The 25,256-nt window shown below is 41.1% G+C and overlaps 2 protein-coding genes across 5 annotated transcripts; one reads left to right on the forward strand and one right to left on the reverse strand.

The window, feature by feature from the left end:
• The first annotated feature begins 2,116 nt into the window (after positions 1-2,116).
• Positions 2,117-13,743, forward strand: LOC113033513 (guanine nucleotide-binding protein subunit alpha-14-like). Of its 3 annotated transcripts, XM_026187383.1 has the most exons (9): positions 2,117-2,703; positions 2,778-2,828; positions 3,124-3,301; positions 10,140-10,324; positions 10,429-10,583; positions 11,023-11,151; positions 11,622-11,751; positions 11,839-11,992; positions 12,938-13,743. In XM_026187383.1, the coding sequence occupies exons 3-9, from the start codon at positions 3,181-3,183 to the stop codon at positions 13,126-13,128; spliced, it is 1,065 nt and encodes a 354-aa protein (XP_026043168.1). In that variant the 5' UTR covers positions 2,117-2,703; positions 2,778-2,828; positions 3,124-3,180; the 3' UTR covers positions 13,129-13,743. The 3 variants fall into 3 exon arrangements, with proteins under 3 accessions (XP_026043168.1, XP_026043170.1, XP_026043171.1); XM_026187385.1 differs by having other exon boundaries at positions 2,117-2,828; positions 3,142-3,301; XM_026187386.1 differs by lacking the exons at positions 2,117-2,703; positions 2,778-2,828; positions 3,124-3,301 and adding an exon at positions 5,913-8,072.
• Positions 13,744-13,856: 113 nt separating this feature from the next.
• Positions 13,857-24,821, reverse strand: LOC113033515 (vacuolar protein sorting-associated protein 13A-like). Of its 2 annotated transcripts, XR_003274038.1 has the most exons (11): positions 24,803-24,821; positions 17,946-18,059; positions 17,698-17,835; positions 17,487-17,568; positions 17,277-17,390; positions 17,041-17,116; positions 15,695-15,858; positions 15,468-15,513; positions 15,187-15,310; positions 14,659-14,733; positions 13,857-14,557 (listed from the first exon to the last, which is right to left on the reverse strand). XR_003274038.1 is itself a non-coding variant. In XM_026187387.1 (10 exons), the coding sequence occupies exons 5-10, from the start codon at positions 17,376-17,378 to the stop codon at positions 14,907-14,909; spliced, it is 567 nt and encodes a 188-aa protein (XP_026043172.1). In that variant the 5' UTR covers positions 17,379-17,390; positions 17,487-17,568; positions 17,698-17,835; positions 17,946-18,059; positions 24,803-24,821; the 3' UTR covers positions 14,808-14,906. The 2 variants fall into 2 exon arrangements, 1 of the variants encoding a protein (XP_026043172.1); XM_026187387.1 differs by lacking the exons at positions 13,857-14,557; positions 14,659-14,733 and adding an exon at positions 14,808-14,961.
• Between the last annotated feature and the right edge of the window lie 435 nt (positions 24,822-25,256).

The following is a 25,256-nucleotide window of genomic DNA, read 5'->3' on the forward strand; positions in this document are numbered from 1 at the left end:
TGTCACATAAATACATGATATTTTAAGCACATTGTGACTGAGTTGTAATCAGAACACGCTTTCTGTTGATTTCATGATGTTGTCACATCAGATTCTTGTCTTAAAACCCACAGCAGGGTGCGTCTTAAGGCACTGAGCTGCCAGATTAAAGCAGCATTTGCTCCTACGCATCAGGATGTGTAGAATGTGCTTGAAAAGGTGTCACAATCTGGACTCAACCCACCGGCGGCCACCTGCTGGGTGTTGTGTTTTTTTTCCACATTTGGCTGTGTTTTGGCGTCTGCCAGCCACTCTGGCAGGTTACCAGCCCTCGTTTGGAGGTCCTGTTGTTTTCAGGTATTTCAGCTGGCTGGTGAAATTCACACATGGATGGTTGAGTTTGGCAGGTGACAAGTTAATTTTCAGTCCAGTCCTCGGTGTACTTGAATTCAGTGAAGATCTTACAGTAACCACTTATCAACAGCCAGGCCTAACAGGACTGATATTTGGGGCCAGTTTGTGTCAGATGTTGCCAGGGATGAATGTTTTGAAGCTGAACTAAGATTTCAGCTTCATCAGTGCTAATGATCTTCAATTATAGATTTGCAGTGATATCTGATTTTGTTTCCCTGCTGTCAAAAGGTGGCTGTTCACACAAACCCTGCTACTTAAAGGGACAATCCTTGCTTCAAAAATAAACTAAAATAAATAAAAATAAACCACATTTTGCTTTCAGCATACAGAACAGCAACTGCACGCTTATGCGAGCCTTAAAAAAGGATCTCGGATCAGCTGAGATTTCAGCTGATCCGAGATCTCACGTTAACGTTTAGATTTTGTCAGACAGTGAATAAGAAATATATCTCAACTTGCAGAAATGCACATTATGGGCTTTGTCATAAATGTGAGCCACGCAGGACTTGTTTCCAAGCTTTGCGAGGGTTGGCGCTCCTGTCATTGTTTGGAGTGAGCACACGTGAGCTATGCTGAGCCTGGATTTTCCCCTTTAAGAGAGCCAAGACTCCAGCTGACGTTGACATGGTGACACACATTGTCGGCCACCTCCGCTGCTGTTCAGAGTTCATGCAGTATGTTCAAGAGCAGTCCAGTGTTGTGTACAGTACACTGAGAACTACATGGTGGGAGGTGGGAGTGAGAGTGGGGGAAAGCAACCCATAAACTCTTCTTTTACTGAAGTGTCAGACACATCATTTTTATTGCTTTCAGCTCTGTTTTTTTTCTTTTGGGTTTATTTGCATCCAAATCCTTTAATATATGAAGTTTGATGACCATTTTTGAAATAGTGTTATGATGATCTCCAATCATAATTGTGTAAAATTGTTTCCTGTATTCATAAATTCGCACTCCTTCAACTTGTTTCTGAATGAAGCAACATATTTCTTTTCAACTCTTGTCGACTGTGATTTTTAAAAACCTTTTTCCTGTGATCACCTCTACACTGTAGTTTCATTTCGATGTTTTTGAATACGTTTGATCAGGTCACCCGAGTGGTTTTGAATTTTAAATACAGTTTGTATTACAAACTTCTGCAAGCACCAAGAGCGTAGTTTAAGTGAATCTTGTAAAGTAGAACTAAACCCTACAAAGGCCAGTTTAATGGACCGAAGATACTGTAAGCCTCACCACTGAAAGGATGAAATATGAGGTCTTTTTCTCTGTCAGATGGTTAAAAAAGATAGACGGGGAGAAAAAAATCAGATGTGGTCTTAATTCACAATCTTCATTTTAAATGGGAGCGAAAACTTTGTTCTAAACTGTTCCCACTACATGCTCAGCTTTGATGATAAATGGAGAGTAAACTGCCTGAAGACTGCTTGTGATTTTTTTTTTTTTTATCTAACACTAATTTACAACTTTAGTTGTTTAGTTTTCAACTTTTTCTGAGAAAAAGAAAAGGGTTGGTTAAGTTCAGGGTAATGTTTTCAGAGAATGCTGTTTTATGATTATTAATTATAATCTGGGGCCATCGTGGCTCCACGTGTGTGTGTGTGTGTGTGTGTGTGTGTGAGTGAGTGAGTGAGTGAGTGAGTGTGAATGAATAGTGGAATTGTAAAGTGCTTTGAGGGTCCCGAAAAGTGCTATATAAATACAATCTATTATTATTATTATTATTATTATTATTATTAATATTAATGAGACCCAAAGAGCGAGAAGTGTTTACTGGCTCTGTTTCGGGGAGAAACTTGCTTCTTTTAAAAGCACCACTTGAAGGGTAGAACACACTTATTTAACTTCATATCCACAGTCTTAGTACTTCTTTCTTTGTGAACTGGAAAAAGTTTTCCAGAGATCTTAAAGTAAAAAAAAAAAAATCCTCATATTTTAATTAGTCGTTATATATGTGAACTTTTCGCTACTTGTGATCATTCGACATATATACTGCCACCACTGACTGCTTATACTGTGGATAAATGCTGTGATTACCTCGCTTATATTCTCAAAAACCCTGCTGCAAGATCACAAAACGGGTGCAAAACACTCATTCCTTCACTGTTGGCCTTCCCGCCCTCTAGCGGGCGTGAAGGCCAGCCAGAGGGGCCCTCCCTCCTCCCTGCTGCCGAACTGCTAAATGCGTTTCCTGTCCCTGGATCTCATGAATTACGAGTGTGATATTATAGAAACTTCCAAGGAAAGCGAGCACACCGTGGAGCACTTCTAAGAATGAGCCATGGCACTCCATGTCCGATTAAAACTCATCTACAGGTGAATTCCTCCTCGCTCACCGTTTCCACAGGTTGTGGCAGCGAACTTCCCATTTTATCCTTTTCTATTTGTAGCCGGTGCCACGCCCTCCCGATTCGTCAGGATAAAGCTGAAGTGTCGTCCAGGTAGAGTATAACTGCAGCACTTTGTCCAATAGGAACAGCTCGTGGTGCACCTTGTTGTACACTTCGATGCTTAAGAAAATCAGAGAGAGAGAGCTTTGGACTTACCCCTGAAATCTAGCACTTTATATTTTAGCAGCAAACTTTTCTGTTTCTGTGGAAGTCAAAGGCGCAGTTTTGAAGATGCTCTGTGCCTTTTTGCGTCTGAAGTTGTGAAGTGCAAGAGGGGGCAAAGGAGCATTTTTTTTTTAACACGTCTGAGTTTCCTTTTTCTTTTTTTTTCTGTCTTTAATCAAAGCCTGCGACATTTTTACAGCCGAGTGGTCGTTGGAGAGCAACCTGGTGACTTTCAGCGATGGCTGGATGCTGTGTTTCAGCGGAGGACAGAGAGAACCAGAGGATCAACGAGGAGATTGAGAAGCAGCTGCGGAGGGACAAGAAGGACTCTCGCAGGGAGCTCAAGTTGCTGCTTTTAGGTGAGCATCACTAACCTGAACACCAGCTCGGAGGGTAACTGACTTCACGGAGTCCTCCTCATTCTCCTCATGCTCTCAAATACCATGCTGTAAATCATTCAAAGGTTTGATCTTGATTGTAGTCATAGATGTTCTTTTCCGGGCAAACGAAAAGCTTTAAAACATTTGCTCTTAAAGTTGTTCCTCTAGCGGAAGGATCCAGGCGTTTTCATTTTCAGTTGTGGGGGATTTTGGAGACGGCTCGGCAATTGCCATTTCACCGCTTCCTGGCCATACCTGGCCACGGGTATCATGGCAGGTGGGACAGAGCTCTGACGCCTGTCGACTAGTATTCATTTAGTCATATGTAAGAAGAATGCACACTTTAGAAGGGAAAGGAGTGGGTATTATATCCAGCACGCTACATTTTGTCATTGACACGTGTGTCTACATGAGAGGATTCAAGTCATGAGCAGCGTTTCACAGTTGAGGCGCACTGGCTTTCCGAGAACATCCAGGGTATGCGCAGCCGCGCGCCATGGCGCTGCCATTGATTTTACGCGTGGTCGGGGGTTTGAATCCTTGAGTACTTTTTGTCTGCTGGGGTTGCTAAGTTTCCACCTGGCCACAGAAATGCCGAAAATGGACACACACACAGACAGACAGACAGACAGACAGGGAGAAAACGGATCGTTCAAAATGATATCCGTTTCTTTCCTTTACAACACTTTTACACAGTCCTGTTCGTGATGACCTGTGGAAAGCGTTAAGGCGTGGTAATAGAGCCTTAACCTCACCCCACACACACACACACTCTTCCTGAATATAGGGGGGTTGCCCTGTTCTAGGGTTATATAAGTTTATGGAAGCGGCTTCCCGATCCAGAGGAAACTTGCTGAACATGTATCAGGCGCATTTTACTGCAGCAGTGTGGGAGCACTTCAGGAACGCAGTCGCCATCCACGCCTCGGTCAGTGGTGTGTTTGAAAGCCATAACTAGCTGCTGCGGGCGCATTTCATGCAAACGTCATGCAAATGCATCACGGAGCACGAGCTATTGGTTTTTACCAACTGTTCTTTTAGCAGATCATTTCACTCAAAACACAGCGTTATGTTTCTGCCTGCAAGCCAACATTCATTTGCTTTAAAAGAAAACCATTTTCTCAGCTCACTGAAGGCTGTTACAGACAGCTGGACTGCAGCAGTTTTGTTTAACACATCACAAAGGTAGTTGAGAGAAGTCAAAAAGTGGAGTGAAACAACTTTCCAGAAAAAAGGATGACCCTGGAGTCTCTGTTCAGGCTGAAGGAGTGTCAAACATAAGGCCCAGGGCCCAGAACCTGGCCGTCAAAGAGCCCAACTCGGCTCCCTAAATAACTTTGGATAATGTGGTAAATGCAAAAAAGAAGGACATAAATGTTATCATTCAAAGTGTATTTTTTTAAAGCTTTTTTAGCGACAAAGACACCAACTGCCCGGTCATGCTGCACCAAAGTCAGTCTGCAGGATAAAGTCTGGGAAATAAACTGCTTCTTTCTGTCATTTTTAAGCATTTCATCATCATTCTCCTTTCTTAAAGTGGGAGAACAAAGAGTCACATTGGAGTGTTTCTGTTGCTTTCTGAGGTACTTAATGTATTCTTAAATGTCTTTACACAGACAGAAGAAGGAATGATTTGGAGGGTTTTCTTTTCCAGGTAATAAATCTACTGCTCCAGCCCACTAAGATCAAACAGGGCTCTGTGTGGGCCACAGTGTAAAAGGAGTATGACAGCCATGATCTAGAAAGTAACCTTTTGTTACCTGGTCAGAGTGACTCAGCTCTCAGTGGATTTCATTAGGATGGTCAGAGTCAGGTCTACTGAGAGTGCAAGAGATTATATTATAATATTTATACTATATATGCATATAAACATGTATAAATGCACATGCGCACACTTACAAATATGGATATATGCCCTCGATATATCGATATATACCCTCAAATATCTATACATACATTTACATATATAGACACTGAAATACTGTTTGGTTCTTCTTTTTGGAAGAAGTGTTGTTTTTTTCTGTTACTTTTAACTGGAAGATGTTTGAATGTAGCAGTAGATCTGCTGGATCTCTTTTTTTGTTGTTGTTTTTAAAAGTCAAATTTTGCAGATTAGTGACTTCTCATGTTTTTTGTTTTGTGCCTCTGCACAGTCGCTGCCTGGCAGGTACATTTCAGTTGTGAAAAAAAGGGACAGGGCAGAGTTTGACAGGTGGTAGTAGCCGTTATCTCATGACACTAACACCACATTCATTCACACGGGCACCATCACCTCGTGTTACAGCGTTCCCCGATCGAGGAAGTGTGCAGATATGAAGCTGTGTTTGGGCTTGTGGTCAAATCTGTTATATGTGTGTAGCTATTTCATGTTGGCCGCCGGTCTGTGGAGACTTCTGTAGCCGGCATTAATCGGTCACAAGGAAATTGTAAAACCTGACTCTGCACCACGCACACACGCACGTGTCCAGGAATCAAGATAAGTCAAGAGTCCAGCTCAAGACGTCTTTTCAGCTTTATTGACAGATACAGTGAAGAAATGACAGGAAAGTGGGGGGAGGGAGAGAAAGAGAGGGGAAGACAAATGGCTAAAGGGCCATGGGTCAGACTTGAACCTTGGCCGGCCATTCTCAGCCTTATGGTTGCCTGCTCAACGCACTGAGCTAAACTGGCACGTACTATAAGATATCTTGGACATCCCAGACTGCAACGTCAATGACATTTTTTGTGATTGGTGTTTCAAACCTTTTTGTATCTGACAGACTATTTGAATTGAAAATCATTCATGGGGTCAGTTGTCACAGTTTATATCTACTGTAGCTTCTACCGGTGGCGTCTGAGGAAGAACATTCTGCAGGGACAGTGAAGTGATTCGTCAGTTTTTATAGCTTGACTATCCTTTAATTTAATCCTCTTTGAAATCAGCACCATTTCACTAAAACAAATTCAAATGGTAAAAGAAATTTGACTGATTGGCAAGTTAATCAAGAATGATATTGACAAATAGAGAACTATCAAAAGTTCATTCTAGAGACGATGATGGCAAAGATTTGTCACAGATCAAGGGCAAAGATTAACTGAATAATGTGACATGAATACATGCAGTCTGAGCTCGTTAACCTCCCTCCTTGAGGTCCAGCCTGATTTGCCTCCAATCTGAGCACCTGCCTCTCCTTCTTCTCCAAAATGATCTCATCTCCGAGAAACTTGACTTGTAAACAAGGTGCATGCAAATGCACACAATTTGTCTAAGATTTGTTTGTTAAGATGTAAAGATGATGACATGCAAAACAGCTGGGAACCAAGGAGCTGACACACACACGCACACAACAAATGCCCACAAGGTGAAACTCCCCACCCATCCCTGCATAAATCCACACATACACAAACACAGCAACCTCCAATATTCAGGTCTGTTAACAAACACATTTGTTAACGAAATCGGCTGTGCATCATGTGATCTCAGTGAGAATATTACGAGCTTTTGCTGTAAGAGCTGAAGAGTAACATGGCAGAAAGGGACTGTGTGTGTGTGTGGTTTGCATACCTTTTAATAAGAACAAGTAAAGTATGTTTTAGTGAAATATAAGTTAATCGAAAGACCTTTTAGATGGAGAGCTTGAGTCCAAATACACACCGAGTCTCTGAGTTATTAAGCGTGCATCTGATCCTGTCACTCAGGAAAGGTTTCAGGGTGAAAAAGTGCACCGTTCTTGTTGAATTAATTATTGGAAGTTAGGAGGGCTTTTGTTTTATTTATTTTTCCATCTGACCAAAGGAAGGTCATTTTTCAGAAGCAAATTAAGCAAGGTTGACTAAAATATTTTATTCAACCAGGTGAAACTAAAGCTATGAATGATATGTTGAATTTTATTTCGGGCAATTTGTGATATTTAAACTTCCTGTTCTCGGATATTGGCGAGTGTCCCTTTGGCAGTCAAATATACATTCAAATCGTTCAGCTTGCGTCCCTGCGTGGACAAGCTGGGTATTGAGAGTTGTCACAGAACTTGTTTTTATTTCTTTTAACTTATCTCTTAGTAAAAAGTTGTTCATAAAAAGACAGATGGGTCTTTAATGTAGCTGCCAGGCAGCTGCCAGCTGGCATACAGTATGCAACACCTGTGCAACATCACACGTAATAATTCAAATTTGGGTCTTTTTTAATGTAAATATCATAAATATTGAGTTGCAGTAATAACTCACCAGGATGCAGCTCAGTAATATTTTAAAGTATATATAAACTCCATGCTCTTGCAGAAGGGGCATGGATGCATGACACTGGGCAGGGGTACATTTTACTGTATCGTAGACAACTTCAAGTTTAAAATTGTCACTGTAAGGAGGGATAGAGACTCCCATGACTTTTTTTGTTTGTGTCTTTGCAGCAGAGAGCTAAATTTGCTTGCTTGCAGTGGCCATAATATCTTCTCTTGGGATAAATGAAGAGTAGAAAATTAGGCTCGTCTTTTATCTTTAACCTGGACCAGATACCACCAGCAAGCTCTGATCAGCTGACCTCAAAGATCTCGTATTTGCATATGAATGTAGTAATTTACTAATACATGGAGGCAACTGACCATAGTAAACTGGAAATAAACCAGTCCATTTCCAATTTAATTAGCACAATTAAAGGTCAAACATCTAGCTAGCACTGACCACACACAACAACTCAAGGTTCAGTATCTTTCTCCAGGATAGTTTGGCATGCAGAGCGGAGCAGCCGCGGATCAAACCACCAGCCTTACAACAGGTAAATGACCTGCTCTAGCTCTTGAGGCACAGCCTCTCTGTTAAATGGTTCAGACCCAAAGTGATCACTAAAATCTTGGAAGTGAGCCTAAAGAAGACAGAATGGGTGTTTCACAGTGTTGGGCAAGTTACTTTGAAAAAGTAATTAATTATAGTTACTAGTTAGTTCTTCAAAAAAGTAATTGAGTTAGTAACTGAGTTACAAGATTCTAAAAGTAATTAATTACTTGAAAAGCAACTATTGCGTTACTTTAAAAAAAAAGTTTAATTGGCCATGTTTGACTACTTCTGATGTTTCCTCTACATTTCACCTTTAAAAACAGTTTATTTGCCTTGTTTAGTATCATTCTTTTCAGCACAACCTCCTGTGTCTGAATTTACAGTTATGTTTTCATTTTGACATACTGTATTAACACAATTTATCTAAAATCAGACAAAAAAAAATAAACATAAAATCAGAGTAGAAAGTTATATTTTTTACTGTAACAAATGGTAAATGGTCTGTATTTGTATAGCACTTTACTTAGTCCCTAAGGACCCCAAAGTGCGTTACACATCCAGTCATCCACCCATTCACACACACATTCACACACTGTTGATGGCAAGCTACATTGTAGCCACAGCCACCCTGGGGCGCACTGACAGAGGCGAGGCTGCCGGACACAGCCTCGCCTCTGTCAGTGCGCAAAGAACAAAGTTATTTGCATCCATTTACCTTTTACCCCTTTTTTACAATAATCATTTCAAACTATTTACATAACAATCAGCTGTTCTGCATTCAATAAGATGCCACACAAATTATTTGTGCCACTCCAAATATTTCTGTCCACTATAAAGGAGAACATCACTGCCTGACACCTGCAGGTCTGACAGCAGCAGGTGTATCACTCCTCCTGTTTTTTTTGTTTTGTTTTGTTTTTTTACACCTTGAGACGGCAGTCGCCTCATTGTTTTGACACACAACACAAAACTATCCACAACACCACACACTAACTACACAGGACAACACATTAACTACACACTCCAAACACGCTAAACGTCACAAATCTCTCACATCTACAAACTCGCTCTCTCTCTTTTTCTGTTGTCTGTCTTTCTCGCCGTCACTCCTAAAACTTCCCCCTCTTCCTAAACTTTTTTTGCTCATAAGCAGAGAGTGCTTATGTTAAGTTTAGACAGTAAACTTGGAGAAACTATTCAGGGAAAAACACCGCGTATATATTGTTTATCATGACTCTGGTTTTACGTGGCCTATCAACACAATTTAAACACTGGTATATATCACCTTGTTGCTTGTTGCCCATCACTGGTGTCACATGGGACCTTTTAAGGACCTGTTGAGCAGCCTCACAGCCAAATTCTGGACCGTTTGCAGGGCTTCTGGGGTTGATTTGCTCAGGCAGGGAACAAAGGCAAATAATTATAGAGGCATGACAAAATAAAACATCCCTCCACCACTCAAAGTATTATACTATAGGGCAATTGAATTTATCTAGTAAGTGTGTGCATGTCAATACGTTTAATAAAACATTATGTAGCTCTCAGCAGCACACATATGAGCTCCATATCAACCTGCACATAAGTGATGCTTACACATTTCAGTATTTATACTATAATGATATAATCTGCTTGTACAATAAGTACTCTAATTTTCTTATACTTAACATTTGTTTTCTTCCTCTTTATAGCTGTAGTTAGACTAATGTTATTACTGGTGGTTTTGATACTTAAATACTTCTAGGTACTATGAGAACCTGTTGTCTGGCATCAAAATCAAGACAATGAAAGCAGTCGTAACTGACTCATCAGCATGATTTCTTTAAAATTCAGAAACATGACAATTAAAATGGTCAAATCCTGCACCGATGAGCACTGCTGAGAAACAGGCTGTCACGTGAATGCAGATTTTTAAAAACAGACCTTAGACATAAAACTGCATTCCCGTCTGCTCACGCAGCCAGCAGATGTTTACTTTGGTTTGATTTGCAGAATGTTAATTTGCAACGAGGCAAAAAATTGTAGACCAAATAAATCTATTATTGAGTTTAATCCTCAATGTGTCTCACAGGCACTGGAGAGAGTGGAAAGAGCACCTTTATCAAACAAATGAGGATTATCCATGGAGGAGGATATACAGACGAGGACAAAAGGAGCTATGCCAAGCTGGTGTACCAGAACATCTACACGTCCATGCAGACAATGGTCCGAGCTATGGAGGCTCTTGGTATATCTTTCACTGATCCCCAGAACCAGGTACAGGCAGACTGACTCTGTTCCAGTCCTTTACAATAAAGACTTGATGGATGGTTACCTCATTGTTACCTCACTGTCTTTTTGTCTTCTCGGTGTGTCCATAGAGCCATGCCAGCGCAGTCCTGGAGGTGGAGGTGGATAAGGTGGAGGACTTAGATAGCAACCTCGCCATGGCTGTCAAGAGTCTGTGGGATGATCCTGGAATACAGGAGTGCTATGATCGGCGCAGGGAGTACCAGCTGTCCGACTCCACCAAATAGTGAGAATTAGGCATTTATGATCTTTAACAGTGTGCGCAGATCAAATTATATTGACAGGATTATTAAATGAGTATAATATTCATGCAGAAGGAGGAGTCCCTTCTGACCACATAGATGAGTGCCTGCTGATAGAAGAACAAAAATCTTGCTGAATATAGTCTCTGTCACTGCCACGAACGATGGCAATAAAAAGAGAAGAGCTTCTTTTCGGCTTGCTGTTTTTACTATTTTGGGAAATGCAAATTTGATCGAAGCTAAAACAAAAAGTATTTGTTCTCTTGCATTGGAGCAAAGTCTTCATCTCCCTTGAGAGTCCCACCAGTGAGTGAACTCTCATGTAGCTACATGCATTTGGTTTACATTTTAAGTTTTCTACGTGTTTTCTGTATTTTTCCTTTCTTAGTGTTTTTTTTTCTCCCTGCATATTTTTCTTTTTAGCTATCTCACAGATCTGGATCGGATTTCACAGCCCTCATACATACCTGACCTTCAGGACATCCTCAGAGTCCGAGTCCCAACCACTGGTATCATTGAATACCCCTTTGACATGGAGAATGTCATTTTCAGGTGAGGTGCATATTGACATCTTCTGAGTTTCAGTTCAATTCAGTTCAGTTGAATTTATATAGCATCAAATGACAACAGCAGTCGCCTCAAGGTGCTTTATATCTTAAGGTAGACACCTTACATGTGTAAAAGGTAAGTGAAGAAGAAACACTCAGTGCTTCATGGGAAGCCAATGCAGCCTAGACCTATTGTAGCATAACTAACAGATCACCTGATCCAGCCCTAACTATATGCTTTATCAAAACGCAAAGTTTTAAATCTAATCTTAAAAGTAGAGAGGCTGTCTGTATCCCAAATCCAAACTGGGAGCTGGTTCCACAGAAGAGGGGCCTGAAAGCTGAAGGCTCTGCCTCCCATTCTACTTTGAAATACTCTATGAACCAAAATAATAGCAGCAGCACTGGAACTGGCCACAGGCATGGCACCGACCTCGAAGGTGGCGTGACTTTTCTTGGCTGCTTTTATGACAGGATGGTTGATGTGGGTGGTCAAAGATCAGAGCGGAGAAAGTGGATCCACTGCTTTGAGAACGTCACCTCCATCATTTTCTTGGTGGCACTCAGCGAATACGATCAGGTCCTGGCTGAGTGCGACAATGAGGTGAGAATTTAACGACACAGCAAATGATGATTTCAGTTTACATCCTCCTGGAGTTTTACATGTGTTTGATCCCTTTAAACATCTCAGAACCGCATGGAGGAGAGCAAGGCCCTGTTCAAGACCATCATCACCTACCCCTGGTTCCAGCGCTCATCTGTCATACTTTTCCTCAACAAGACCGACATCCTCAAGGAGAAGATCTTGTACTCTCACTTATCCACCTACTTCCCTGAATTCACAGGTTAGACTGAGTGAATGCTCATCTTGATTTCAGCTCTTATTCCACCACAAGATTTGTAATTACTTAGCTGATCTAATTAAGTCCTTCATCATACAATCGCTGCACGGTACTCATTTTTATGGAAGTGTTGAAATAGACTAAAAATACTCAACTGACACTATATTAGGTACACTGTGCTGGTACCAGGTTGAACCTCCTTTACCATCAGAATTGGTTTAATTCTTCATGGCTGAGATTTAAAAAGGAGCTGAAAACATTCAGCAGGAATTTTGGTCCACATTGGCAATCATTAGTCTAAGCTCCGCCCCTCCCTCCTTGATACAAGCCCACAAAAAAAGTCACCAAATTTGTTCTGCATTAAAAACCCATAATTTGTTCAAAATAAAATAACTGATTGTTTTTTTTTTTTAAACACATTTTTAATCTTTAAGTATCAAGACTTAGAATTTCAGTTTTGGTTTGGTGTTTTTGGCTGACAAGAGGTGAAACCATGTGTGGTCTTCTGCTGCTGTAGACCATCTGCTTCAGAAGATGCTCTTCTGCATACCTTGGTTGAAATCAGTAGTTAATTACCATTAGTTACTATATCATCGCGTCTGGCCATTCTCCTCTGACCTCTGTGAGGACTGCTACTCACAGATCATCTTTTCACTTTCAGACTATTCACTGTAAACACTACAGATGGTTGTGTCTCAGTAAATTTGAAATACTCAGACCAGCCTGTTTGGTACCAACATTTAAAGTCACTTAAATCACTTTTCTTCCCCATTCTGATGCTCAGTTTGAACTTCAGCAGGTCGTAAAATGCATTGAGTTCCTGTCATGTAATTGGCAGATTAGATATTTGCATTAACAAGCAGTTGAACAAGTCTACCCAATCAAGTGTCTGGTGAGCGTATGTTGAATTTACTGACATATTTAAATAATATCAACCCTGAATTGCAGGACCTCAGCAGGATCAAGTAGCAGCTCAAGAATTCATCCTAAAAATGTACCAAGAACAAAACCCGGAGAAGGACAAGACGTTGTATTCTCACTTCACCTGCGCCACAGACACAGAAAACATCCGCTTTGTCTTCGTGGCCGTCAAAGACACCATCCTCAGGCACAACCTCAAGGAGTTCAACCTGGTGTAGAAAGGTTGCATACAGCACAGGAGCAAATGCATACAAGAGAAGACCTGAGGAAAGCCGAAATAGAAAAGAATCTAATTATCAATCAAGCTTAAACCAAAAAAGAAGCAATTTGAAATTGTTTCATTTCTAACAAGGGAGATCCAAAAAAGAGAGAATACAAACATCCTGTACCAGACATACTAACATGAAATTGTGTTTAGATGCTTTAGTTTCCCTTGTAGTTTTTTAGTATTTGCTGTAAATGATACATTACAGTGGAAATGAGAAAGTGAAAATTAGTAGCAAGTAACTGACCTGTTGTGTGAACTACTTATTTAAATAGACATATGATCTGAGTGCTTTAATGTATGTAAATGTATCCCCATGTAATAGTTTGATAAGGATGCTCTTTAGCCCGGTTTTGTGATTTCATAATGTTTAGAAATGGTTGCTCTAACACTGAGACGCATGTAAGTGCCTTATTTACTCAGGACAGTCAGCAGAGCCACGGAGTTCATAGAGTGTCAGATGTAAATAGTCTGAGATGTGCTTTAGGAAAAAAAAATACAACTGTTTCTTCTATTTATGGTTATTTTCAATAAAGAGATATAATTATTTAATAAAGAGTACAAGTCAGGTGCCTGACGTTTTCTTGGTGCGAGGAATAAATGAAGACCGCTTTGAATTCAAAAAAACTTTTATTTTTATTGAAAAAAAAAAGCCAGCGCAGTGAATATTTCGTTCCCCGAAAACAAAACTACGTTAATGGCAGCAGAAAGTATTTAGTAATATTAAACCGTGATGCGCCCAAGACCATGTTTGGCATTGCATATGTGTGGTATAAAAACATAAAAATCACAAAATTTCATACTGCAAGCTCCTCATAAAGTCTGATGCGAGGATGGATATATACAGATAGACATCATATTAGGTCATATACAGCAAACTGATGCATGTAAGTACAGTATAAAAATAGCATGCATCTCTGACTCACACACTCAACAGTCTTTATTCTGCAATGTATAAAAAAAATAGGAAAAAGAAGAACTTTAAGGATGCACATTTTTTGAATTATGTGTACTATAAAGCCATACTAATTCATATTAGCATGCCTTTTATATAATCCAGTAAAAGAAACAGTGTGCAACATTAAATGTGCTACAACAATTACAGTTAATTTGGCCTCAGTGATACTCGAGGGATTTTTTCCCCCCCCCCTATCAGTCGCTGTTAAGATTGACATTTCTACACCCAAATCCTCCTTTACATCCAGAAATGAAAGTTAAACTCAATCTCTAAAGCTACGGTAGGCAAAAATATTTTTGGTAGCATGCAGTAAAGAAAAAAAGGCACTGGCACACACAGAGCTCGTGTGTTTAGCATTTCTCAATCTTCAGAGTCAGTACTTGGGTAAACTCTCTCTTGCATCCTCCAATTTGGTGAGAACCCACTGAAAATAAATAATGACCCAAAGTTAGAATTAATTATTTTCACTAGTCGTGTATCCCGACTGAAAGGAAATATCAGCTTGAGTCCAAATTGCAAACTTACTTTGGCTATCTCTGGAGTTTTGAAGTTTATTATCTTCCCAAACTCTTTGGCATGAAAGACTGACTTCACTCTCTCCTGCAGTGGAAGGCGAGGTTCAGTGCAGAAGTAATAATAATAATAATAATAATAATAATAAAGAAAAATTTAACTTTTAAACAAAGACAGCAGCAGTGGAAATGCTCATCTCCAGGATTCAAAACAGGGCTCCACAAAGCAACAGCTGACACCAGGGCTGCTACATCCAAGTTTTATACAGTCTGTGTTAAGCTGTGGGCTGCAGCCCCCAGGTGGGCAATGAAGGTACTGCATGTGAGAGGTATGAAGTCAAATCTTTACATTAGTTACAATTTAATTTGAATGTAACGCTGTTAATAGAGAGTCAAGTACAAGAAGTACAGCAGAAGATTAAAACAAATGAATGAAAACAAAGGACAACTCAGGGCATAAACAAATTCAAACAGGACCTATCTGATTACACACTGATGCGGCAAGTGCACAATCACATAGCACAGACAGAAATAACTGTACCTCTTGATCCCTTGGAAAGTGCTGCTGGCCATGTCAATAATGCCTCCTGTTGGTCGAGCTACTGCACCAACCAAACCTTTTCCAACACCTTTAAAAAAGCCCGTTGCCCCCTCTTTCTGGGCCCCTGCATAATAACACAAACACTGCAGCTTAAGTTCAAAGATCTTCACGGCCAAATGTCAAGTGTTCAATGGAAACACACTAACAGAACACGTAGTTTTTTTTTATGCCCTTATTTTATTGGACTAACATGTTTATACTTGTGGTCAGACTCATCTTACCTTTAATAGGTTTGGTAACGATCCCTGTGATCCCACTGACAAATCCCTGTGGGAAAAGGAAGACAACACTGCAGAATAAATGACTCATTACAGCCGTGCATTTTCTTTCAGACTAGTTTGCAGTGTTGTTGTTGCTAGTCTTACTACTTCCTACATCCTGCATTAACTGCGTGTTTCCTGCTGATAAACAGAGAGGAGCAACTTAAAAACCAAACAGTTTTACATACAGACACCAGTCCTTTTCCACCCCTGGTCAGCCCCTCTCTCAGACCGCTGGGCTGTTTGTTCATAGCTTCTCGTCTCTTCTGCTGGTACTCTTCATCCATTGTCATCGCTGGGACACCCTTTGCCATGGCACCTGTTATCCTGGAGGCTGCACCTGCAATACCGCCTGAATAACAAACATGATTTCTTACCTGAGAATATTTTTTAATATATCTTAAATGTTCATGTCAAAATTGTGTCAGTGAAAATCTGAAATCTTAAGGGCTCCAACATGTTGCTAAAAAGTCTCAGATGTGTAATGAAACAGCCACAGTTCACTGTTAAAGGCAATATAATGCTGAAATTTAACAGATATAACACTATATTAAAAACACATGCAGTAAAACGACAAATGCTCAGTTATTACACTGTTCAAATTACAGCCCTATATAGCAGCCATGAACCCATCCCAGTCAATCAACGTGTATAATGACAGCAGATAAAGTGAGGACAGCGTGCAGGGCTGTACAAACTCTTTAACGACCTTCATTTCTTTTTATTTATTTTTTTCATGTGGTGATGAGCAATAATTCTCCGAGCTTTATTAAGTTTTTTGTTGGACATTTACTGCTTTTTAACTCATTTTCAATCTAGTTTCACATTATTTTCACAGGATTATTTTTAACATCTGATAAACTTCTTAACACTGATGTCAAACATATAATGACACCAGGCTAAAGGGATGAATCATTATTGTTTCTACACATTATGGACACTTTCAATTAAATTTTATTTTTAACCAGTTTGTTACCAGCAGCCTCTCACAAAAAGCAAATGATTTGCTCAATCTATGAAACATGGCAATGATAACACAGTTTGACAGACATAAAATAGCTGAAAACAAGTGAAGGAAACTGGACAGTTGGGAGGGACAAAGAAAGAAGTTGCAGGTCTAAAAGGCATGCCTCCACTTAGGTGAAGCAGTGCTCAGACTCAACATAAGTGAAGCAGTGTGGGATCATCTTTACAGAAAACAGAACAAAAGGCAACCAGCATCTAAGGAAGAGCTTTGAATGTCCTTCAAGAAGCCTGGAGAACTATTCCTGAAGACAAGGAAGCTGAGTAAGAGAGTTCAGGATGTGATAAAGAATTGTAAAAACTGTTTTTGCTGTACATACTGTATTTCAAAATACAAAGAAATGAGTGCAAGACTTTTGCACAACACTGTACTTAAATTTAAAATAAAAGATAAATTAAACATAATTAATTTTTGAATTAGAAATTCCAGTGATTATTTAGCAGTTTTGACCTGATCCTGTTGAGCTAAGGCTGACTCTGTATTACCCCTTTAACACCATTTCATGCTTACCTACAGCTCCTCCCACCAGCGCCTTAACCCCAAGAGCCATTCCTTCAACAAACTCCTCAGGGCCCTGGATGGCTCCCTAGAAGAAAAAAAAAGAACAGTTATTGTGAATGTTAACCTGAATCCAATGTGGCCATATTTTCTAAATTACACAACGTAACTATTCACAGGTTTTATAACGCACTTCAAAGCTAAAAGACCCAGTTGAACTTGTCAATAATTTTATTGGATATCATTACCTGATAGGGCTCATAAAAGAAATCCTCCACCCCTTCTGACAATCCTCTGATCAGTCCAAATGGGTTTCCAAGAACATCGAGGCCCAGCACCAGCACATACATCTGCTTAATAGCCTTGAGATACACATAGGTGGAAAATCAAAATATCAAAACAAAAGAAGACAAGACAAATTGCCACTTGTCTGGTTTCATTGTGCTTGTATGTATTACCTGCTTAGAATAATGTCTGAGGACCTCCCACTGGAGCTGCTGAGTGGTGTAGAACTGGTAGGTCAATTCAAAAAAGGCCAGCCTGAAATAAATGTCACATTCAGCCAAGAAGCAGGGTTGGAATCACCAAGAACAAGTCACATGGAAGTAATTTAATGCTAATGGATGGCACATGCATGCTGTCTATTTGAGCCTTTTTCTGTATTCATACTTGAAGACAACATCCTGCACGTCAGTGAGCTGATACTCTTCAGCAACAAATTGAGCAACTGCACAGGGTTCAGTTCCGATCTCTCTTCTGTGTCAAGCCATCCTCTCCGCCTGAGCTCAGAGAGAAACTCAGGTGCAGCTGACAAAACAAAAACACAAAAACATCAGCAGGCATTAGTATGGCAACAAAGAAATTGCAGAGATCAGTTCAGACACTATTTGTTTGACAGAAACTGCATTCGCACACACCTTAATGGGGGAAATGTGGAAGTACTCGTAGAGGCTGATGGGAGATTTGTCAGCAGCAGAGACATGGTTCAGTTCTGTCTTTATGTTCGTTATGTCCTTTTCAAACAGTTCCACCTGAAGCATCAGGAGAAAGGCACAACAGCTGTTGAGTTAACTGAATTATAATCATAACGCAATCTGAACAGAAAGGTAACTTTGTGTGTGTGTCAAGGCGTGTAGCCAAAATCAAATAAAAAAATAAAAAAATCGAATCAAAATTTATTTATAAGCACATTGAAAAACAACATGGGTTGAGCCAAATTGATGTACATAGTAGAGATAACATAGTAAACATACATAGTAATTACTATAAAAGACTAGTCATAATTGAAAGCTAGAGAGTACAATTGTGTTTTCAACTGGGTTTTAAAAATGCTGAGTGTTGGGAAGACCTAAATGAAGGGGCAGACTGTTCCAGAGTTTGGGTGCAGTGATCACAAAAGCTTGTTCACCTCTGTCAAAAGGAACTTATCTGCAGACCTAAGTATGGAACGCCAGGACTGACATAATGAATTAATTAAATGTCCGTAATTACAGAAAATAAAACATTTAAAATACACAAACCTCCTGAGCTGACATCCAGGAGGGGCTAAATAGTCCTTTATGGCCTTCTTTCTCACTTATTTCTTCTTTTTGAACGATATTTTCTCCATGTGTGGAGCTGACCGCGAGCTGCAGCATGCAGACACCATGTGTGCCAGCATAAAGTGGCCGGGTGGAGATCCAACCTGCAAACAACTGAACCCTCTATACTTCACCACCAGAGGGTGCAGAAGAGCAAAATCTGGACATACAGCTCAACAAAACATAAAATGCAAAAGACCGTTACACTCCCACCAATCACTTGTGATTTAAAGAATAAAGTATTGCCTATGAACTAATGAATGGCTTTTAAATGAACTATTATGAATTATATTTAAGCAGAGTGCTGTGGAGAATCTTCTTCCCCTTCCATCAAAATGACTGTCTTCTGAATGGGTCTTTCCAGGTGAACAGGTTTGGAGGTACGTTTTCATTCTTTATCCAGGGTTGGATCACTCAGCAGCAATTTCACCTTGGTCACTCTTCCATCCTTTCCAGGGTACACTTCAATGATCCTTGCCAACTTCCACTGGTTGCGTGGAGTTATCTCATCCTTCAGACGATCATTGATCTTAGCATGTCTGTGCTCTTTGGTCCACTTCTGTCTGCCTTGAAGATTTAACAAATACTCTTTTTTTTTTTTTTTTTTTTTTTGTGTGTCCCGTTTGGATCTTTAGCCATCAGAATTGTTGTCTTAAGGCCAAGAAAGATGCCAAGCGGATTTATTTTACCAAGTGGATCATCATGGCCTTGCCATATTGGTCCATTTGATTGACCTTTATTATAATTATGAATTTATTTTATTTTCAGTTGCTACAAACGGGACAGACATGACTGGGGGATAGGACAGGGAGAAAGAATGAAAGAAAGAGAGGGAGAGAAAGAAAACCAAAGGGGAGACGAGACGGTGAGAAGGGGGGGAAGAAACAAAAAAAAAAACAAAAAAAAAACACCTGGGTCACCTGTATGGAGAAAAAAAACAGAAGAGAGAGCAAACAACAAAGAGCAACATAATAAAAAAAAAAACAAAAACGGCACCATCACAATAAACTAGCTAGCAGTAGATATCAGTAGATACTAAATAATAAACGATATTGTGCAGCACGCAAGATAGACAGCGCACAATGTGCTTTGAGGCAGCAGCCAAGAAAGCTGTAGTCCGCGTCTGAATACCCGTGTGTACACCTGTGTGCATACCTGTGTGGATCAGCATGCTTGCATTCCAAAGGTTTCTCCATGTAACGATCTGCTAGGGAGTGTGGGGGGGCCACAGCCCCGTCCTCCAAGGTATGAAGCAGGTATGGAGGAGATCAAAACTCCAGACATCCAGAGGCCCCCAGAACACAAGAGACCAAGGAAGACCAACAGAGGGGCAGCCGCGCCACTGTCCCAGTAAGAGCTGAGGAGAGTCCCAGATGAGGGCTCACTCAGCAGCCGCGGAGCAGAAGCCAGGGGGAGTTGCAGTGACGCGCCCATGAGCTCCGCCGGCAGCCAGCTGTGCCTGAGTGACCGAGCCCCAGGCCGAGAGGCCGGGGGCACCCCACCTCCGAAGTGGCCCGAGCGAGCCCCAGGCTCCAGGCCCCGATAAGCGGCCGCCAAGGAGTGAGCCGGTGTGTACCCAGACGCCCACCCCCAGACACAAAGAACCACCAACGCACCGACACCTGAGGGAGTCCGCCACTGGCAGGGGAAGTGGTGGTGGGTGGAGATAGGCCTCCAAACCTTGGAGGGCCTGAGATGTTCATTGATCTTAGCATTTCTGTGCTCTTTGGTCCACTTCTGTCTGCCTTGAAGATTTAACAAATACTCTTTTTTCCACCTTGTCCAGAAAGTGTTGGCGAGTAGTTGAACACGACGCCACCTCTTACGGAGATAAAGATCTTCCTTCACAAACCGTCCTGGAGGTGGGGAGATGATTGTGGACTTCATGGTTAGTATGTGGTTCGGTGTTAAAGGTTCTGGGTTTGATGGATCACATAGCTGGTCAGTAGTCAATGGTCTGCTATTAATCACTGCCATGACTTCATACAGGAATGTCCTTAGAGAGGAGCTCTAAGGAAGAGTTGTCTGGCTGATTTTTCCAGAATGAGAACACTTCTTATGGTGCGAATTTGTCTTTCCCAGACACCACCCATGTGACTAGATGCTGGGGTGTTCATGAGAAACTCGCAGTCCAGTTTCCCTATCTTGGCTTGATCCATCTCCTTAAAAGCTTAAATATACTCATTTCTAGTGCTGACAAAATTCGTGCCTTGATCGCATCTTATCTGTACCTATGGCTTAATCTAATGGCTATGAACGGACGTAAGGACTTGATGAGGGAATCCGTAGAGAGGTCGTCAAGCATTTCAAGATGCACTGCTCTGGAGCACATGCAAGTGATTAGCAAGCCATAACGCTTTAGCTCCTTGTAGCCTTCTTTTACATAAAAAGGACCGAAGCAGTCCATCCCGCAGTAGGTGAATGGCGGTGTTGTCTCCATCCGATCCTCTGGGAGGTCTACCATCTTCTGCTGCTCTGTGTGCCTTCTGAACCTTCTGCATTTTACACATTTATAGATGTAAAATGACACAATCTTGCTGCATCCAAGAATCCAGAATCCGTTAGCTCGAAGTTCGTTCGTGGTGATGCCTTGTCCTTGATGGTATGTCTTCTCGTGGTAATGTTTGACCAGTAATGCTGACACGTGACTGTCTCTTGGCAGGATTGCAGGATGCTTGACATTGGGATGCAAAGCTGCATGTGTTAAACGTCCGCCTACCCCAAGAATGTCTTGGTCATCAAGGAATGGGCATAACTTGTGTAATTTGTTAACCTTGTCTTTGAACTGCATCCCATCGTGATGTTGCAAGGTTTTTATTTCCTGAGCAAAGGCTGTTTCTTGAACCATCTTTATGATTGTTAACGCTGCTTCCTTTCTTTCTTGTAGGTTACTGATGTCGTGTGATCTACTCTAGTGAACTTTTGCTTCTTTCACATAGCGCTTGAGTCTAGCAACTGCCTTAATCATTCTCCACCAGTCGGTAAACTTGTGTAGGTTATCTAACAGAGACCCTTGTTCCTCCACTTGTATCTTGTGAACTTGAACCTTCTTAACCTCTGCGTCACTGGTTGATAACTCTCCCACCTTAATTTCACAACTGGGTATGACTTTCTGCCAAAGGAGGTCTGGGCCTTTGAACCAGTTTGATGTTACAAGTTGTTCTGCTGTGATGCCTCTTGAGGCGTGGTCCGCCGGATTATCTTCGGAAGTTACTCCATTGGGTTGAATCTGTACTTTGTTTGATGCGTTCCACTCGGTTTGCAACAAACACATGAAATCTTCTGGCTTCATTGCTGAGGTATCCAAGTATCACCTTTGAGTCAGTCAAATACCTTTCTTCTGAAATTTTCATTTCCAATTCCTTTTTCAGCATGTCACCAGTGCACACAGCAACAATGGCCACTGACAACTCAAGCCAAGGTATAGTTGTGACTTTGGTTGTTGGAACTCTCGATCTTCCCATCACCAATGAGCACTGAACTTCACCAGATGTGCTTACTGCTCGAAGTTTGTAGTGCTGTGCCTTGAAGTTCGAAGGAATGTAGCATCTGCGAACCTTTACGTCTGCAAGGTTTCCCAGGTCACGCAACCAAGACTCCCACTGAGGTTGAAGACTGTCAGGTAAGGTCTCATCCCAGCTGAGTTTTTCTGGACACATTTGTTGCAAGATCTGCTTTCACAGCAGAATGAAAGGTGACACAAACCCAAGTGGATCGAACACAGAGGCGACTGTGGCCAATACTCCTCTTCAGGTGAGTGGTTTTTCCTTAACAACTACTCTCAACTGAAATTGATCTGATGCGACACACCATTGTACGCCAAGCGCTCTTTCCATATGTACTTCACCGAGTGCCATGTCTAGATCCTTGGCAGCTGCAGCACATTCTTCCTTCGGAAGTGAAGCTAGAACTTGGGTGTGGTTTGAGATTAACTTGTGCAACCGAAGTTTGACATGCTGCAGAGTTTCCGTGCTTCATTAACAAGCTGTATTGCCTGATCTTCAGTGTCAACACTTGCTAGTCCATCGTCAACATAGAAGTTGGTTTTGATGAACTTAATGGTTTCTTCATCAAAACTTCCTTCTCCTTCAGCTGCAAGATGCTTGAGGCTGTAGTTGGTGCAACCTGGAGAAGATGCTGCTCCAAATAGGTGTACCTTCATCCTATAGACAGTGAATGGAGTTTCAAGGTTACCGTTCTCCCACCACAAGAACCATAGGTAATCTTGGTCGCAAGCATGCACATGGAATTGGTGGAACATGCATTCGATATCACACATGAAAGCCACTGGACCTCTTCGGAAGTGACACAAGACTCCGAGCAAGGTGTTTGTTAGCTCTGGACCAGTCAGGAGATGGTCATTTGGAACTTGGCAGAGGCATCGAAGACGACACAAATCTTTCCGGGTTTTTGTGGATGATACACGCCATGGTGTGGGATGTACCAAACTGGTGTTTTGTCAATGTGTTGCTCTGGGACCTTTTCGGCATCTCCATGGGCTAGGATCTCATCCATGAATTTCTTATAGTCCATGTAGTTCTGCTTGTTCCTCTTGAGGTTTTTTTCTAAACATTTGAGATGATGAATAGCACATGCCTTGACTAATGCCAGTCTTCATCTTTGTTAGAAATTTGAGATCTTCTTGAGAGACCTTTGTATCTTCTGGTGCTTTCTCAACAAAGTCAGACTCCAACATCTTTTGGACCTCTGTGGGAGAGGTCATTTCCTTTATTTGAGTTCTGTAGACATAGTGAACCTTGTTGGTGAGGTTTGAAGAGGGCTGAATGTCAGGCATTACTTACTTCACAATGACTTGGTGACTTACTCCAAAGGCATCTCCATAATTGAGACATGGATTGCCATAACCTACAATACTCCATCCCAGATCAATTCTTTGTGCGAACGGCTGATTTTCCTTTCCAGACACAACCTCATGAGGAAAAAATGCTTGGGGGCAGTTGTACCCAATCAGCAGACCAACATCACAGCTTTGAAGTGGAACGATCTCACTTGCAATGCATTCGAGATGAGGCCATGCCTTGGCTGTTCCAGGCGTTGTAATGTAATCTCAGTTTGCAGGTATAAAATCTCTGGCATAATTGGCAAAAGTTGGCCTACCTATTACTGGCTGAGGTTTTAGTAGAGTTGTGGCTGAACTAGGGCTGCACAATTTTGCATAAAATGAGAATCACGATTTTTTGGCTTAGAATTGAGATCACGATTCTCTCACAATTTTCTTTTCCAGTATAAATATTTATTGCACTTATTAACTGCACATCAACTTCGTAACAGTTGAGACTGAACATAAAAACAATAAATAAACATAAAAACAACAAATGTCTTACGTTTTGTTGTTGCCGCAAAATGTTGTACTGCTTGAAATTCCGTCTCCACCGTTGCTCGACGCTGCGTGTATAGAGCAGGTAGTGCAACAATAGAAAAATAGTTGCAGGACGGCACTGTGTAGCGTTTGTCTAGGGTGTTGATCATTTTCCTAAATCCCTCGCTTTGCACAGTGTTGATGGGAGCCATATCTTTGGTCAGGTGATAAGTGATAGCCTCTGTAATTTCTTTGAGTTTGACGGGTATAGGGAAGCGCTGTATAAGGTTCCCGTTATTGGTGTTTGGGTGGTTGACCGGAACGGATTTTCTCCTGTCACTTTCTTGTCATCCCTGACGTGCTCTCCGTTGTTTTTTCCCTGCTAATTTTAGTATCACACGGCACAGCTTCTGTAATACGTGGTATAAGGCTCCGCCCTTGTCATTTGTTGAGCAGGAAGAGTGAGCGCTTGTTTTCATGCAGAGTACGTCCCGGATCAAAATGCGGTACAATTGTCGTCGTCGTTTTTTTTTTTGTTTTTTTTAAATCATTGTAATTTGGAAATGAGATCGCACATAAGTATGAATCGAGATTGCGATTTTCTAACGATTAATCGTGCAGCCCTAGGCTGAACCACATAAAAATATATCATTAATTTTAATCTCCCCAATCAATTATAATGTTATGTTGGAATGTTGTTAAAGAGGGTCAAAAATGTTTCAACCCAGTTTGTTTTGCAAATTCTGTATAGCAGCTTTAATATAGGGAGGACACAACTTCCAGATTGTGTGAGTAAAATCAGGCTTTTTCTCTTTAAACTGTCAGTTTAACAGTTTCTGTTGTGCCTGTCACTGTTCCCTGTCTGTTTTCTTACCTGGTTCTTCCTGCAGGAAGGTCATGACCTTGTACTTTCTCCTCACATTCCCCTCTTTCCTCTCTCCCTTTTTGGACTGACAATCATACACAAATAGATTCAATTAGATGAAAAATTACATCAATATGAAAAAAAAAAACACTATTAAGCTCACTAACAAAAAGTCCTCTCTCAGTGTACTTTCAACCAAAAGGCAAATAACCAAACCACATGAACATCTAATAAAACACTGATCCAACATTATTCTTGATTGACAGATCATTTTTACCTGAATGTGGCTCCTTTTTTTGAAAAACCTTCCTTATATCCATTATGAACCTGGCTGTCTCTCTGTACACACACACACACACACACACACACACACACACACGGAGTTATAAGGTTAATGGGCATTCAGTCAGTTAGCTAGTTAGTATCCATTTCAAACAGGACAGTGGTAACAACAGTAGGCTAC

The sequence above is a fragment of the Astatotilapia calliptera genome, chromosome 12 (genome assembly GCF_900246225.1).
Source record: "Astatotilapia calliptera chromosome 12, fAstCal1.2, whole genome shotgun sequence".
Taxonomy (NCBI): domain Eukaryota; kingdom Metazoa; phylum Chordata; class Actinopteri; order Cichliformes; family Cichlidae; genus Astatotilapia; species Astatotilapia calliptera.